The 14,896-nt window shown below is 37.9% G+C and overlaps 1 protein-coding gene across 8 annotated transcripts in view; it reads left to right on the top strand.

The window, feature by feature from the left end:
• Window positions 1–5,815: 5,815 nt before the first annotated feature.
• The window catches only part of LOC127621525 (AP2-associated protein kinase 1-like), a 71,661-nt gene continuing 62,580 nt past the window's right edge, over window positions 5,816–14,896 (top strand). For all 8 annotated transcript variants that reach the window (XM_052095185.1, XM_052095182.1, XM_052095180.1 and 5 more), the window contains exon 1: window positions 5,816–6,661. In XM_052095185.1, the coding sequence (XP_051951145.1) occupies window positions 6,499–6,661 (163 nt within the window). In that variant the 5' untranslated portion in view covers window positions 5,816–6,498. The remainder of the gene's footprint in view (window positions 6,662–14,896) is intronic.

Genomic DNA, 14,896 nt, shown 5'->3' with positions numbered 1-14,896 from the left:
CCACAGCCTGATCTTCTGTAAAGCTGCTTTGAAACGATGTGTGTTGTGAAAGGCGCTATACAAATAAAATATACTTGACTTGACTATATGCTAAGGATGGCCGCAAAATATTTACAAGCCCACAGCAAGCGATATCCTTTATAAAGTAAATGGAATGAGTAAGTCATTGTGTGATGCTCTTGATACAGCTGAGTGGACCTGACTCACTGAACATTCACTTGATCATCTGAGGAAAGTGGGCGCCTTCTTTGTTTCTTTTTGTGTTGGTTCAGACTAGTGTCCAGAGTTTATTTTGTGTAGCAGCCCACCTTCGGGACAGTTATGTGGATGAATCTACATGTTCTTTGTGCTTATGCTTCATATTGGCTGGAGTTTGTTTTATAGATAATTTTCTGTTTTGTAATTCTGTCTCACAAAATTTTTATAGAAACACAGGACTCGAGCAATTTGATTGCAAAAGTGACATGGGGAATGACATGTCATAGAAGTACATGGACTGTTTGAGTTTAGAGGGATGAATGCCAGTTGGCACTGTTGTGCACAGGGTTAATGCTGACATTTTTCTTTTTTCTGTTTTTTTTTGTTCTGGGGGAAGTTCAGGGTTTGTTTGTTGGAATGTGGTCTTTATAATTTTTATTTTGACACACAATCTATTTTTTCTAATATGTAAAAATGTCAAATGTTAATATGAGTGGATTGTCTCTCTCCACGTGGAATATGAATGGGTTGGGGCACCCCATAAAGAAGGAAGGTTATTTCTTTTCTTAAAAGTAAGAAATGTGATATAGTGTTTCTTCAAGAAATACATCTTTTCCTACAGGAAGCTGAAAAATTTGGGAAGATATCGGGTGTACATGTTTTCTTTAATGCTAGCTGAAGTAAGAGCAAGGGAGTCATTACATTGATAAGTAAGAATCTACAATTCAAATGTCTCAAACAGATTAAAGATAAATCAGGAATAAATTGGCTAATGTTTACGCACCTAATACTGATGATCAGGGTTTTTATAGACCTTGAAGGGATGTTGCAAGCTGCTAGCACCGCTCATGATATAATACTGGGAGGAGACATTCATCTTTTGATGGACTCAGTCCTTGATCATAGTGAAGCAAAAGCATATAAGCCCCCTTGAGCAACACTGTGTAGCGTACAGGATGTGTAAAAATCTTGGTCTTACAGATATTTGGAGACTTTTGAACCCATCTGGTATGGAAAATTGTTTTCATCAGTCCATAAGATTTATTCTAGAAGATCTAAGTCCCTCATTTCATCTGTTGTTTATTGAACAATTGTAAACATCTTAGTCTCAGATCACGCCCTGGTGAGTTTAGAGGTGTTGCCACATATGGAGAAAAGAAAATCATATAGTTGGCACTTTAATGTATCCCTTTTGCAAAATCCTGAATTCCAACAAATGATAGAGGCTGAAATCAATGTCTATATAGAGACCAACTAGACCTCAGTATCCTCTGTGGGCATGGCTTGGGAGGCACTTAAGGCAGTTTTTATGGGTCGGATCATACAGTATGCCTCATTTGTGAAAAAATCCAAAGTGCAGGAACTCATGGAGTTGGAAGGGAATATTAAAAGTGCCAAGGCAGAGCTAAAGTGCAGAATGTCATCTGATGGTCTCAGAGAATTGACCCGATTGAAATACGTACATCCATCATCCATCCATCCATCCATCCATCCATCCATCCATCGTCAACCGCTTATCCTGTGTACAGGGTCGCGGGGGGCTGGAGCCTATCCCAGCTAACATTGGGCGAAAGGCGGGGGACACCCTGGACAGGTCGCCAGTGAAATACGTACATATATAATAATATTTTGTTACTATTGTTTTGTTTACAACGCAGGGAAGCAGTTGGCTAGATATATAAAGCAGATAGAATACTTTTCTATCATTCCATCAGTGAAACAAAGTGTTGGTGGAGAAATAATTACTTAAGCCATTGATTTTAATAATGCTTTTAAAGAATTCTATATTGATCTCTATAGTTTCACGTCTTCCTCTACCGATGAAGACATTAGAAACTTTGTGGAACCTTTAGAACTCCCTAAATTGACAAATGAGCAAAAACAAATATCTTGATTCTGAGATAACCTTGGAAGAGCTTGGTGAGGTCATTAAGGCCTTTCCTACAGATGGTTTTGCCGCTGAATATTTAAGATCTTATGCTACAGAATTGGCTCCACTTTTGTTCTAAGTTTATACGGAATCATTAAAGAATGGAGAGATTCCGCCAACCATGACACAAGCCAGGATCAGTCTGATTCTTAAAAAGATCCAAGCGAGTGTAAGAGTTACCATCCAATTTCCCTGATTCAGCTAGATGTAAAAATATTGTCAAATATTCTGGAGAACCAATTAAGTAAAGTTATGACACCTCTTATACATATAGATCAGGTGGGGTTAATTCAGGGCTGCAGCTTTTATGATAACATTAGCTGTTTCATCAGTATTATGTGGTCAGTGGCGAATGATCAGACTCAAGTCGCAGCCATCTCACTTGACGCAGCCATCTCACTTGACACCAAAATGGCATTTGATATGGTAGAATGGGATTATCTTTTTAAGATTTTGGAAATATATGGGAATACTTTTATTGAAAGTTTATTACTGGAAGTTACTTTATAGACACCCGGTTGCAGTGGTACAAACAAATTGATTAATTTCAGGTTATTTTACTCGAGATAGGTGTACCAGGCAGGGTTGCCCTCTTTCCCAATTATTGTTCTGTCTTGCTCTGGAACCATTAGCAGCTGCGATAAGAAGGGAAGATGATTTTGCAGGGGTGGTGAAGAGAGGTGTGGCGCATAAGCTTTTGCTTATGCAGATGATATTTTATTATTCGTCTCTGACCCCATTAGATCTATGTCTTGCCTCCAAAGAATTATTAATTAATTTTCTAAGTTCTCTGGATACAGAGTCAATTGATCTGAATCCGAAGCTTTGGCTCTGATAGCGAACTGCCCAGTAACGGCTTTCCAACCAAGCCCCTTCCAATGGCCCAAACAGGCCATTAAGTATTTGGGCCTTTTATTCCCAGCAAATTTGTCTGATTTTAGTTTTGTCTGATGATAGAGTTCATTTTGACCCCTTAATAAAAAGGTTTTCGAACAATGTGGGCAGGTGGGCTTCATTACATTTATCTATGATTGGGAAGTTTAATGTTATTAAAATGAATTTTATTCCAAAATGTAACTACCTGCTGCATTCTCTCCCTGTAAATGTCCCCCTTTCTTATTTCAAGCAAATTGATAGCATAGCGAAGTCCTTCATTTGGAATGGTAAGCATCCTAGATTCCATTTCAATAATTTACATAGGCCGATTGACAAATGCGGGCTAGGCCTACCCAAGATTTATATTTGTATTATTATGCATTTAGTCTCAGACATTTGGCTCATTGGTCACTTCCACCTGAAAGAGCATCTCCCTGGTTTTGTATTGAACAGGAAGTTATTGCCCCTATTTTGCCATTGCAAAGCCTTTCTATCAAACTAATCGGAGAAGCTACACCCTGATATCTCACATTTGCATTCAGTATGGACAAAAGTGTCCAGAATGTTTAATATGTACATTTATTTAAATGTTGCCACGAGAATATGGCTGAACCCTAAATGATGTATTAATTATTAATTCCCCTTTCTGTTGGTCAGAGTGAATTGTGAGGGGGGTTACTACACTCAGTGACCTGTATGAGAGTGGAGTGTTGAGACCTTTTGAAAATTTGGTTCAACATTTTGCGATTCCCTGATTTCAGTTCTACAGGTATTTACAGCTGTGCCACCTGCTCTGTATTGTTTTTGGGAGTAGCACCCCCCCCAAAGTGGCAGATACTCTGGGAGAGGTGATTACTGCTTTTGGAAAAGGTCATGAGGCATCAGTGTATTACTCCCTGCTAATTCAGAATCTGTGGGATGGAGCTTCAGCTTCCCTCAAGAGATTATTGGAGAAAGATTTAAATTTGGGATCGGAGGAGGGAGTGTGGGCTAGGATTCTAAAAAATGTCAAGTCTGCATATAGAGATGCAACAGTTCACCTTATGCAATTCAAGATTTTACATAGATTCTATTGGACCCCCTCTAGATTGTATAGACTTGGTCTTAAAGACACACCCACCTGCTGCCAATGCCAATCAAAAGATGGGGACACAACCCATGGTTTTTGGGGGTGTGTTAAGATCCAATAATTTTGGTTGAAGGTTCAGAGTTGTATGTGACGTTTTGGGCTCTCAAATGTTACTTTGCCCTAGACTCTGTATTTTGGGTGATGGGGCACTCATAAATTTGGGGGATAAACATATAAAAAATTGGGTTCTGACCAGTATCATGATTGGCAGACAAATTATTTGAAGGGGATGGAAGTCAGACAGAGCGCCATCATTTCCAGAGTGGTGTGTGGAGATGGGGAGGGTGGAAACTTTCGAGGAGGTGGCAAGTAGAAGGGCTGGGGTTTGGGGACTTGTTTGTAAGGACATGGGATAATCATTTAGTGTTTTTGGGGACTCTCTGTAAGGGGATGGGGAGAGAGAAGTTTAGTTTAATTATGTATGTTCTTTATATTTTTTTTATGTGTGTGTGTGTGTGTGTGTTATTATATGTGACCACATGGGTGTTTGTTGGGGGTCAGTTTGGGGTTGGTGATTAGTAAGGGATATTATGGTGGTTAAATGTTAAATGTTGATTCTATCTGTAGTGTTTTGTTTTTCTCTGTTGTGTATTTTTGAATCAATGAAAAAATTTATAAAAGAAAAAAAACAATATATATATATATATATATATATATATATATATATATATATATATATATATATATATATATATATATATATATACATATTGCGCTACCAAGTACCAAAGAATATACCTGTGATACAAGCATAAGTGCAGAGTCAATGATAATAATTAAAGTTTAAGTATGTAACTTTTTCTGTGTTAAAATACTTCAATTCCCGCTTAATATGCAGAGACAAATATAAGTAAGCTATTCATAGGTAAACTTTCTTAAAATCTGTAAACACTGTGTTTCTGTTGCACTATGAAAATGGCTCTGTTTGTTTTGAGTGACTCGCTTAGACCTGCCTCAACAACCAATGGCATGAGTTGGGGGGTAGGACTGTCTCTTTGTTTGACAAAAGGCATACGGGGCGTATTCAGAAAGCAGTTTTGAAAACAAAGTTTACAATTTACAAAAGGGGTAGTTCAACCAAAAATGAAAGTTCTCTTATAAATATCAATTATTGCTTTAAAATCCAACTGTTGTCAGTTGTTATGACATTACCTGAACGCATAAAAATACTCATGATAGCTTTTGACAACTCTATAACCTGTAAATGCATAAGGTGAATAGTGTAGCCACCTACTGGGCAGGGAGAATTTATAGTAAAAAGTACTTAAATACTGATCTGTTTCTCACTCATACCTATCATATAGTTTCTGAAGACGTCATATGGATTACTTTTCTGCTACCTTTATGTGCTTTTTGGAGCTTCAAAATTCTGGTCAACATTCACTTGCACTGTGATGACATACAGAGCTGAGATATTCTTCTAAAAACCTTTATTTGTGTTCAGCAGAAGGAAGAAAGTCATACACATCTGGGACGGCATGAGTGTGAGTAAATGATGAGAGAATATACATTTTGGGGTGAACTATACCTTTAACAATTAATATGGAGTGTTCTGATTGCCCTCTAGTGGTTATTAATGGAAACGCAAGCGCGTCTCCCCGTTTACGTCACCTTATTATGTGCCATTTCAGAGTTCATTGAGTTAATCTGCAGCTACCAGAACGTCAATGACTGTGGCTGTTTATTGTTCTTAACCTGTGTGTCGCTTCTTCAGTAGTCAATGAGCGAACGCTATGATTCAGTTTGCTTCGGGAAAAGCCTGCTGAACCAGACGTATCCCTTATGCATATGATGCATTTCCTGGTTTTCGGGTAAACGCAAGCGGATCAGCTGAGATGATTGAATGAGCAAACGAGAGAGGGCAACTCGTGAATGCTGGGCTTATTCCGATCGTCGTCACGTATCTAGCTGTCGAGGAATAATAACCTGTGCATAATAAAAGACAGCGTGCCAGGATTACTCTTGAACTGAAAATATTTTGTAATGTTTGAAACAGAGCTGAATTTTGCACTGACACTCATCCAACTCTGATCTTTAATTATAAGCTGCATATGTAGGTATGAAGTCATGTCAATGGTGATTCACCATTCTGAACTATTGGTCGAATAGCCTACACGATTCTTTCCGTTTGTGTCTGAATCAGCTGAGATTTTGCGTCGGATCTGTGACATTAATGCGACTTGCATTGATATTGTTATGAGGCTCCGCTGAGCTCGCATCTACCTCGGTTAACTGCTGCATTTTCTTGTGTTGTGTTGTATTGAGATTGCTGTCTCACAAGCTGTCAGGCTTTATCGAAGTATTCATAATAATCTGGCTGTATTTCATGATTTGATACTTGAATTAATTATTCGCTGGTTGGATAATGAAGAAGTTCTTTGACACCCGACGGGAGATGGTGAGCTCCGGGCCCGGTTCTGGAGTCGGTGTGGGAGGAGGCGCGGGGTCCGGCAGTGGCGGCACGTTCATCGGAAGGGTTTTCACCATAGGACGGCATCAAGTTACCGTGGAGGAAACGGTGGCGGAAGGTAAGCGACTTTTACTTTTTTATGTGTTGTTAATAGGGTGGACTGGTCGGTGCTCTTGATATTTAACCGTGACAGTGGATTTAATGTGTAAATAAATAACATTTGTATGCGGTTTCTCTGACGACACCAATCCCCGTTCATTCGTCATTTTAAACTGTGCTCACAGTACGGAGTCACGCGCGCTGCCGTAGCAGAGGAGTCTTAAAGGAACAGTTCACGCAAAAATAAACATTATGTCATTATTCTGTCACCCGTGTAGGCCTATGTCTCTCCTAACTCTGTTGACTTTCTTCCGTGGAACACATATGGATATGTTAGGAAGATTATTCAAGCTGCTCTGTTCCACACAGTCATGCTTCAGAAAGGACAGAAGGCACCATAAATGTAGTCCAGAGTGAGTAACAGAGTGAAAGAAATAGCTCACCCCCCAAAAAAGAAAATTCTCTCATCATTTATTCACCCTCATGCCATCGCTGATGTGTATAACTTTATTTCTCCTGCTGAACACAGACAAAGATTTTCAGAAGAATATCTCAGCTCTGTAGGTCCATATAATGCAAGTGAATGGTTATCACAACTTTGAAGCTCCAAAAAGCATATAAACTCAGCATAAAAGTAATCGGTGGGACTCCAGTGGTTTAATCCATGTTTTCTGAAGCGATCCAATAGGATTTGGGTGAGAACAGATCAAAATGTTACTCAATTTTCACTATAAATCTTGACATTAGCAGTTTCCTTGGCGAGTATGCTTCAAGCTCTAGAAAGTGTAATCGAGCTTAAAGTCACGATCGTGCCTAGAGACTGCAATGGCAAGTACTGGAGTCTTACAAATTACTTTTATGCTGTTTATGTGCTTTTTGGACTTTCAAAGTTTTGGTCACCATTTAATTTTATCGCATGGACCTAAAGAGATGTGGTATTCTTTGCTTGTATTCTGCAGAAGAAAAAAGTCATAAATGTCTGAAATGGCATTAATATTGGTGAAATATCCCTTTAAGTCAATATTCACTGAAAATTGTGCCCTCTATCGAAACTCACTGACAAAAGCTCATTCGCGCTTGTGCAGATTCCAACATTGTGCCTCATGAATCGCAAACGACTTTTAAAAGGTATTTATAGTAATCAATTCCTGTGGATGGTGTGTTTTTGTAAAACTCAATAAAACTCAACAAACTCAGCTCGGACATCTGCCTGACGTCATCTTTTGTGTGCCACGCTTTGCTAACTTTTGCACAATTTTTTATTGTAGTAATATTTTTTGTTTTGACGAAAATATCTTTTAAATTTGGTCAATATTTCATCACATCATATTCATTAAATTTAGTCAATTTTAATGACTTAAATGACAATTTTAGTCAACAAAAATAACATATTTTAGCCTCATAACCGTGGTTATGGTTATTTCATGACCTCTGTATTTATAGCGTTTAATGCACACACTGTAGGCAGCATGACATGAGTCACCATCTTTAAGTCTCTCTTAAGGCTACACTCTTATTGCTTATAAGCAGATTTAGAGTCATTCCACCAATGTTGCAGAGGAATCCTAAAGGTTGTCTTACAAAGTGGTCAAGGTTTGGCTGGTTAGCCGGGTCCAGTTAGCCCCTGCAGGGCTAATATCACATACTTCAGGGCAGCAATGTGTATTTAAGTTTATTTTGACTGTTTTATCAATTTACAAAAAAGAGAAATTTATATAAGTAGTTTTAATTTTAAAAGATTGAATTCACTGACTGGCGTATTGAAAATGGGCATTACAATATAGTTATTTAATATATAAACCATTTTTGGGGATTTTGTTTTGTTGAAAAATTTAGCTATATTGTAATGTATAGCGTTATCGTAATATAAAATGATTCTTATCGTGATATAAGATTTTGGTCATATCGCCTACCCCAATTGTTGTTTTTTAGTGGGTCTCTAAATGGGACGCACGAGTGTTATGAATGGTTAGTGGACAGCAGGGATAAAACAAGGCTATATGCAATAAATACAAGTATAACTCAACTTACCATATAATCGTGCATAGTTAGGATATCAAAATAAATAAGCTTAACCAATATGAAATCATTTGTTGTTGACATCAAAGGCTGGGTGTCCAATATTTTGGCTCAAGTTCATTTGGTGGAAGCTAACTTAGCAAAACTATGTAAGTTACATACATTTTAGTAAATTGTTATCTAGTTAAAAGTGTTAATAAATGTGTTGACATTTGTTTTACTTTTATATGATTAACAATTTTGGGACTGTGTTGGATCACTACTTAAATGTAAAATCCGGGTTCTGAAGCAAAACCTGTTTTATTTGATACATGAAGAATGAGACTGTTGTCTCGTCCCTGAAAGGACTCTCTTCACAATGGCATTTTGCCACCGAATAGGTTTCTGATTGAAACACAGCTGTAGAATAGGGGAGACATAGGCATTGTAATCAGATAGTGACCAACCATGTTGACTTCTTACAAGCTGGAAAACTGTAGCTTCTGTCTCAACAAGGCAGGGGCTAGAACACTGGATTCAGAGCCTGTTTTTGTCTTTATCTTTTTATCTTTCTTTTCACTGACATCCCTGTTTTCTTGATTGTTTTCTTTTTATGGAGTTTAAGGCCTGTCCCATTTCGCATAGCCTACTGCTGCACTATTCTACGCCATTTTGTGTTCGCACTGAAAATACAATGAAAAGAAGAGTACTACAAGTATCAGGATGATGTGCTTATTCAACTGACAAATCTGAGTGTGGAAAGTTGGACACTTAATGCACTCAGCGGTCGCAGCTTGCCATATAGTGGAAAGTATGGGTTTACCTGGCTGTGATGCTGGCCTGACAAAACAATTGCAATTAATAGTGAAAGAGGAAACTGGTGAAACCTCTGTGAATATGACTCCTGGCAAATATAATTTTAATACTTTATGCCCCACGGCACGCTGTGTGAATATGTACATTATATGATATATAAGTGTTGGCCTGAGGTTGGCTAGTGAACTGAAGCTTGCGGCAACACATCTTGTGTGTTTGAAACGTCACTTTCATCAGCTGAAAAGGTAAAGGCTTCTGTGTTGTAAAAACATGTGTTCCAGTGGGACAATAATGAACTTTGAACGTTCATACATTAAATGTGCGAGTGGTGCATCATTAAGACACCGCTGTAGTTTATTTCAAGTAACTGGATGATGTTTTTGTTCAAATTAAAAGATGTGTTAAAAAAGTGGTGAATGCTGGACACTATGCAAACAACGGTCATAGCTTTCCCAACATAGCGGATGGGGAGGGGTCATACAGCCATAAAGCTGGATCTGAGGAAAAATGGCAGGATTACCAACTTCAGAAACTTGTGGAGAAGAAAGCATTAAGATGCTTTAATGAAATTAAATGTTTTAATGTTTTTTAGATGGTTAAGACCATGTGTGATTACTAGAAACATGTTAAACGAATATTCCGTGTTCAGTACAAGTTAAGCTCAATTGACAGCATTTTTGGCATAATGTTGATTTACAAACCATGATTTCGACTCTCTTTTTCGACCCCAATTTTCCTTAAAAAAAAGTTTAGGTTAGAGTGAGGCACTTACAATGTAAGTGGACGGGGCCAGTTTTTAGAGGATTTAAAATAAAAATGGTAAAGCTTATAATTTTAGAATTTTATAAAAGCCCTTACATTGTCAAAACGTGTGTATTATTTGAGCTGTAAAGTTGTTTAAATGTGAAAAGTTTTTATGGTCTTTTTAGGGTTTAGAGGGTTAAATCATCGTAAGTTGTAAAATTGAATGTAACTTTACACAGAAAATGTTAGTAAGTGATTTTATCACACTAAAATCATGTTAACATGCATATTATTTACATCTTGTGGCTATAGTTTTGAAACGGTAAGTATTTTAATGTGTATGGTTTGGTCCTCATTCTCTTTCATTGTAAGTGTCTCACTGTCGTTGACCCAGATTTTTGCTTTGTTAAAGAAAAGGATTGACAAGTCAAAATGTTTGTGGTAATCAACATTATGCCACAAATGCTGTCGACTGAGCTTAACTTACATTGAACCTGGAATTTTTCTTTTAAATGGCCATTTTTGGGAACTTGTGTTGAACGTGGACTCAGATTAGCTAACGTGCTAAAGCTAGTGACAACAACAAGAGTGGATGTGCATTTTAAATGTTACTGCCCTCATCTGAAAAGCATTGAATGTTTCCGTGTTGTAGATTTTTTTTAGTGTTCTATTTAATATGATACTACCCTTAAAAATGCATACAGTAGATGTGTTAAATACATCATTAAACACATGTTCTGTATTTTTAGCCAGTCTCTTATTTTATAGGAGGGTTAGAAGAGCTAACACAACAACTGATATGTGAATGATTCAGACATCTTTTCCAAAGGACAGCATCCAGCCCTGAGTGTATTCTCTCAGGAAGTTTTGCTGTCTAAGACATTTTGTGGTTAAGGTCTGAAGCCTCTGACCTTGACAGTTGTTCAGTATGGCTGTTTGACTTCTGCCTAGTCATCAAAGTGAAATAAAATTATGAGGCCTTCGAGCTATATCTCAGTGCTGTTTTACCACTACACCATTTAGTCTCCCTGTCACCTTTTGCCATTTTAAAAAGACTGAAAGGAACATTTGGAGGCTCCTACAAATTTACATACAACATAATTATAGATGACGGATTTAGTGGATTTGGAGGAACTATCCAATTAAATATAGAGGCAGTCCAGTCAGTAGACAAGACTTCAGGCTCATTACAAACAATGAAGTAGTCATTTTGTAATGATGCTTGACTGAACAGCTTCATTTTGGTTGAGCTCAGCGGTTAAGTGTTTTTGAACTATAAAAGCTGATTGAAGCATATTAGATTAGCGTACTGAAGACACTAAAAAGAAGGAATGGCTCGTTTAATTACATACCACTGAAAAGGGTGTGTGCAATACCCACCCATGATTGCAATGCCTGTGTTAAATTATCTTTACTGCTGGCACAGACATGGGACAGATCTTAAGCACACGGTGAATGTCAACAACTGTCAGTATGTGAACTTTGACCTCTGTGCTGAATTAGAAGACAGTTGCTGGACAGATTTGGATTTTTGTTGGTTGAATGCAAAGAGGTTTTGACACACATATGACATCTGAGCCACAATACTAATGAGGTACACATCTTTTTGACACGTTATCTTTGCATACTATTTTACATATACCATATTTACCAGAATATAATTTGCATGTTTATTGTCATCAGAATGGTCCTATAATTTATAGGGCAACTTACTGTCACTGAGCACTTTATTAGGAACACTATACTAATATTGAACAGGGCCTCTCTTTGCTCTCAAAACAGCCTCAATTATTCGTGGGCATGGATTCCACAAGATGTTAGAAACATTGCTTTAAGATTCATGTTGACATGATTGCATCACACAATTCCTGCAGATTTGTCAGCTGCACATTCATGCTGCGAGTGTCCCGTTCTACCACATCCCAAATGTGTTTTATTGGATTTAGACCCGGTGACTGGGAAGGCCACTGCAGAACAGTGAATTAATTGTCATGTTCATGAAGCCAGTTTGAGAAGACTTGTGCTTTGTGGCGTGGTAAATTATCATGCTGGAAGTAGCCATTAGAAGATGGGTAAATTGTGATCATGAAGGGATGCATATGGTCAGCAACAATGCTCAAATAGGCTGTTCAAGCAATGATTGATTGATATTAACTATCACAAAGTGTGCCAAGAAAACATTTTCCACACCACTGCCACTAGCCTGGACTGTTGGCAAAATGCAGGTTGGGTCCATGGATTCATGCTGTTGGAGCCAAATTTTGACCCAACCATCTGTGTGCCTTTAAGCAGAAATCGAGATTCATCAGACCAGGCTAAGTTTTTCCAGTCTTCATCTGTCCAGTTTTGGTGAGTCTGTGCCCACTGCAGCCTCAGCTTTCTGTTCTTGGCTGACAGAATTGGAACCCGACGTGATCTTCTGCTGTTGTAGCCCATTTGCCTCATGGTTCGATGTGTTGTGCATTCTGAGATGCTATTCTGCACTACAATAGAGTGGTTACCTCAGTGGCCGTAGCCTTTCTGCCAGCTCTAACCAGTCTGGCTATTCTCTGTTGACCTCTCTCATCATCAAGGTGCTTCCGTCCATAGAACTGCCACTCACTGGACGTTTTTTGTCACCATTGACAAAAATATGGTTGACTGTTGTGTGTAAATATCCCAGTATATCGGCAGAAATACTCAAACCATCCTGTAACAAGTTCATAAGGAGGGGAAAGGAGGAAGTGGGAAATGGCAAAATCCAACTCAAAAGGTAATTTTATTTTTCACTCAACTCGCTTTTTAGCTGACTTTAATAAGCATGCTCTCTGGGTCTGAGTGTGTGTGCAGCTCCCTCTCGAACTCTCTCTGCAATTACAAGCAGCTGTTAGAGATAATCAATGACAGGTGATGATCCTTACCTTTCTCATCTCCTGATCCTGCTCTCCATTCACAAGCCAGCACTCAACCATGCCCCCACCTCTACACAGCCATCATGCACCAACAATCATGCCACGATCTAAGTCACAGAGATCACATTGTTTTCTCCATTCTGATGGTTGATATGAACATTGAGTGAAGCTCATGACCCCTATTTGCACGATTTTATGCATTGCACTGCTGCCACATGATTGGCTGATTTACATGATTAAGTAGGTGTACAGGCTTTCCTAAATAAGTGCTCAGTAAGTAGGATGTTTTGTGGCCACTTTAAGGTGCTGATTTTTGGTTAAGTGAGCTGCTTTCTTTATCATTGAGAAAACACCAGACTGCCCACAGAGAGCAGAGATAGGCCACACTACTGTCTGAAAATGGGCCTATGTGTGTTTGTATGTGAATTATAGATGGCCAGCAACTGTTTTATTCATTAATGTTTCTAATGGCCACTGTCTGTTGGCCCTCAGCTGTCATGCCCACTGTGTGCAGGTGCGTTTGGGTCTGTAGTTTCCTTTAGTCTGTATTAAAGGATTTTTTTTGGGACAAAATCTGGTTCACTCTTATTTGTATCTACAAAGAGGGTCTATCACCCAAGAGGGTCTTTTGGTAGGCAGTGAGATAATGATCTATGCCGTAGGTTAAAGTACATGGCTGTGACTGTTGAAACACATTACTAATTATTTCAGTTTAGGTAATTTAACTGTGTATATTTAACAGGAATTTTGGTAATCCTGGATGTCTTTAAAATGTTATCGGCTATTTTCTCCATCCATCCATCCAGTATAATGCAGGTCTAGTGTTTTGGTGAGTAAGTACTGTATGCATGAGTCATGGTTAGATGCTGCCAGTTCTGTCGAGTGCAGCCTCCTGAAGGTGATTTCTTATATGCACACACAAGAAAGTAAAGGGTTTAAATGCAGAAATGTGAAGCTTATAATTTTATAAAAGCACTTGCATTCATTCTTCTGTTAAAACTTGTGTTTTATATTGTGTTAAAATCATAATTTTTAAAGTCATTGTAGGATTTTAGGGTTTGTTGACATTACCTTGTCATGGCAACGAAGTTGTAAAATTGGCTATAAATTTACACAGAAAAGGTTTGTGATTATATCACACTAAAATCATGTTAACACACATATTGTTTATGTCTTGTGGCTATACTTTTGAAATAGTGAGTATTTTAATGTTTTAATGTAAGTTAAAATCTTTTTTTTGTGGTAATCAATATTATGCCACAAATGCTGTCGATTGAGCTCAACTTGTATTGAACCCAGAATATTCCTTTTAAGCCAAGTTTGGAGAAATATTAATTATGTTATGTCTATAAAATAATCAGTATTTATTACTTGGAGAAATTTCGATTACAAACTTTCAATTTCAAACTATTCACAATTTTAAATTACATTGATCTAAAATTGGTACTGTCTCTTTAAGAAAACTGGCAGTTCTCTAAAGAGCGTCTGTAAGTGACTCATAGAGAGGACTCATAGCTTCTTTTCCTCCTCAGTGCTATTCGTGATTAGAATTAAATCATGTTTTGTTGTTTTTGACTGTAACAATGTCAAATGGATCTTGTTTTTGGACACACATTACACAGTACAAGTCAAATCAAACTTTTTCTCTCAACACGTAGTGAAATGATGCTGACATTTTTACCCAGTCCTAACCTTGATTATTGTAACCATACAGTAGCTGTAATTTTATCTTTGTGTCCCCATTGAAATGTGCTTCTATACTGTACTGTACTGTACAATAGTGAAATGACATGTGAGACCCACAC

Source organism: Xyrauchen texanus, chromosome 27, assembly GCF_025860055.1.
Source record: "Xyrauchen texanus isolate HMW12.3.18 chromosome 27, RBS_HiC_50CHRs, whole genome shotgun sequence".
Classification (NCBI taxonomy): Eukaryota; Metazoa; Chordata; class Actinopteri; order Cypriniformes; family Catostomidae; genus Xyrauchen; species Xyrauchen texanus.
This window is presented reverse-complemented; position numbering and strand designations above follow the sequence as displayed.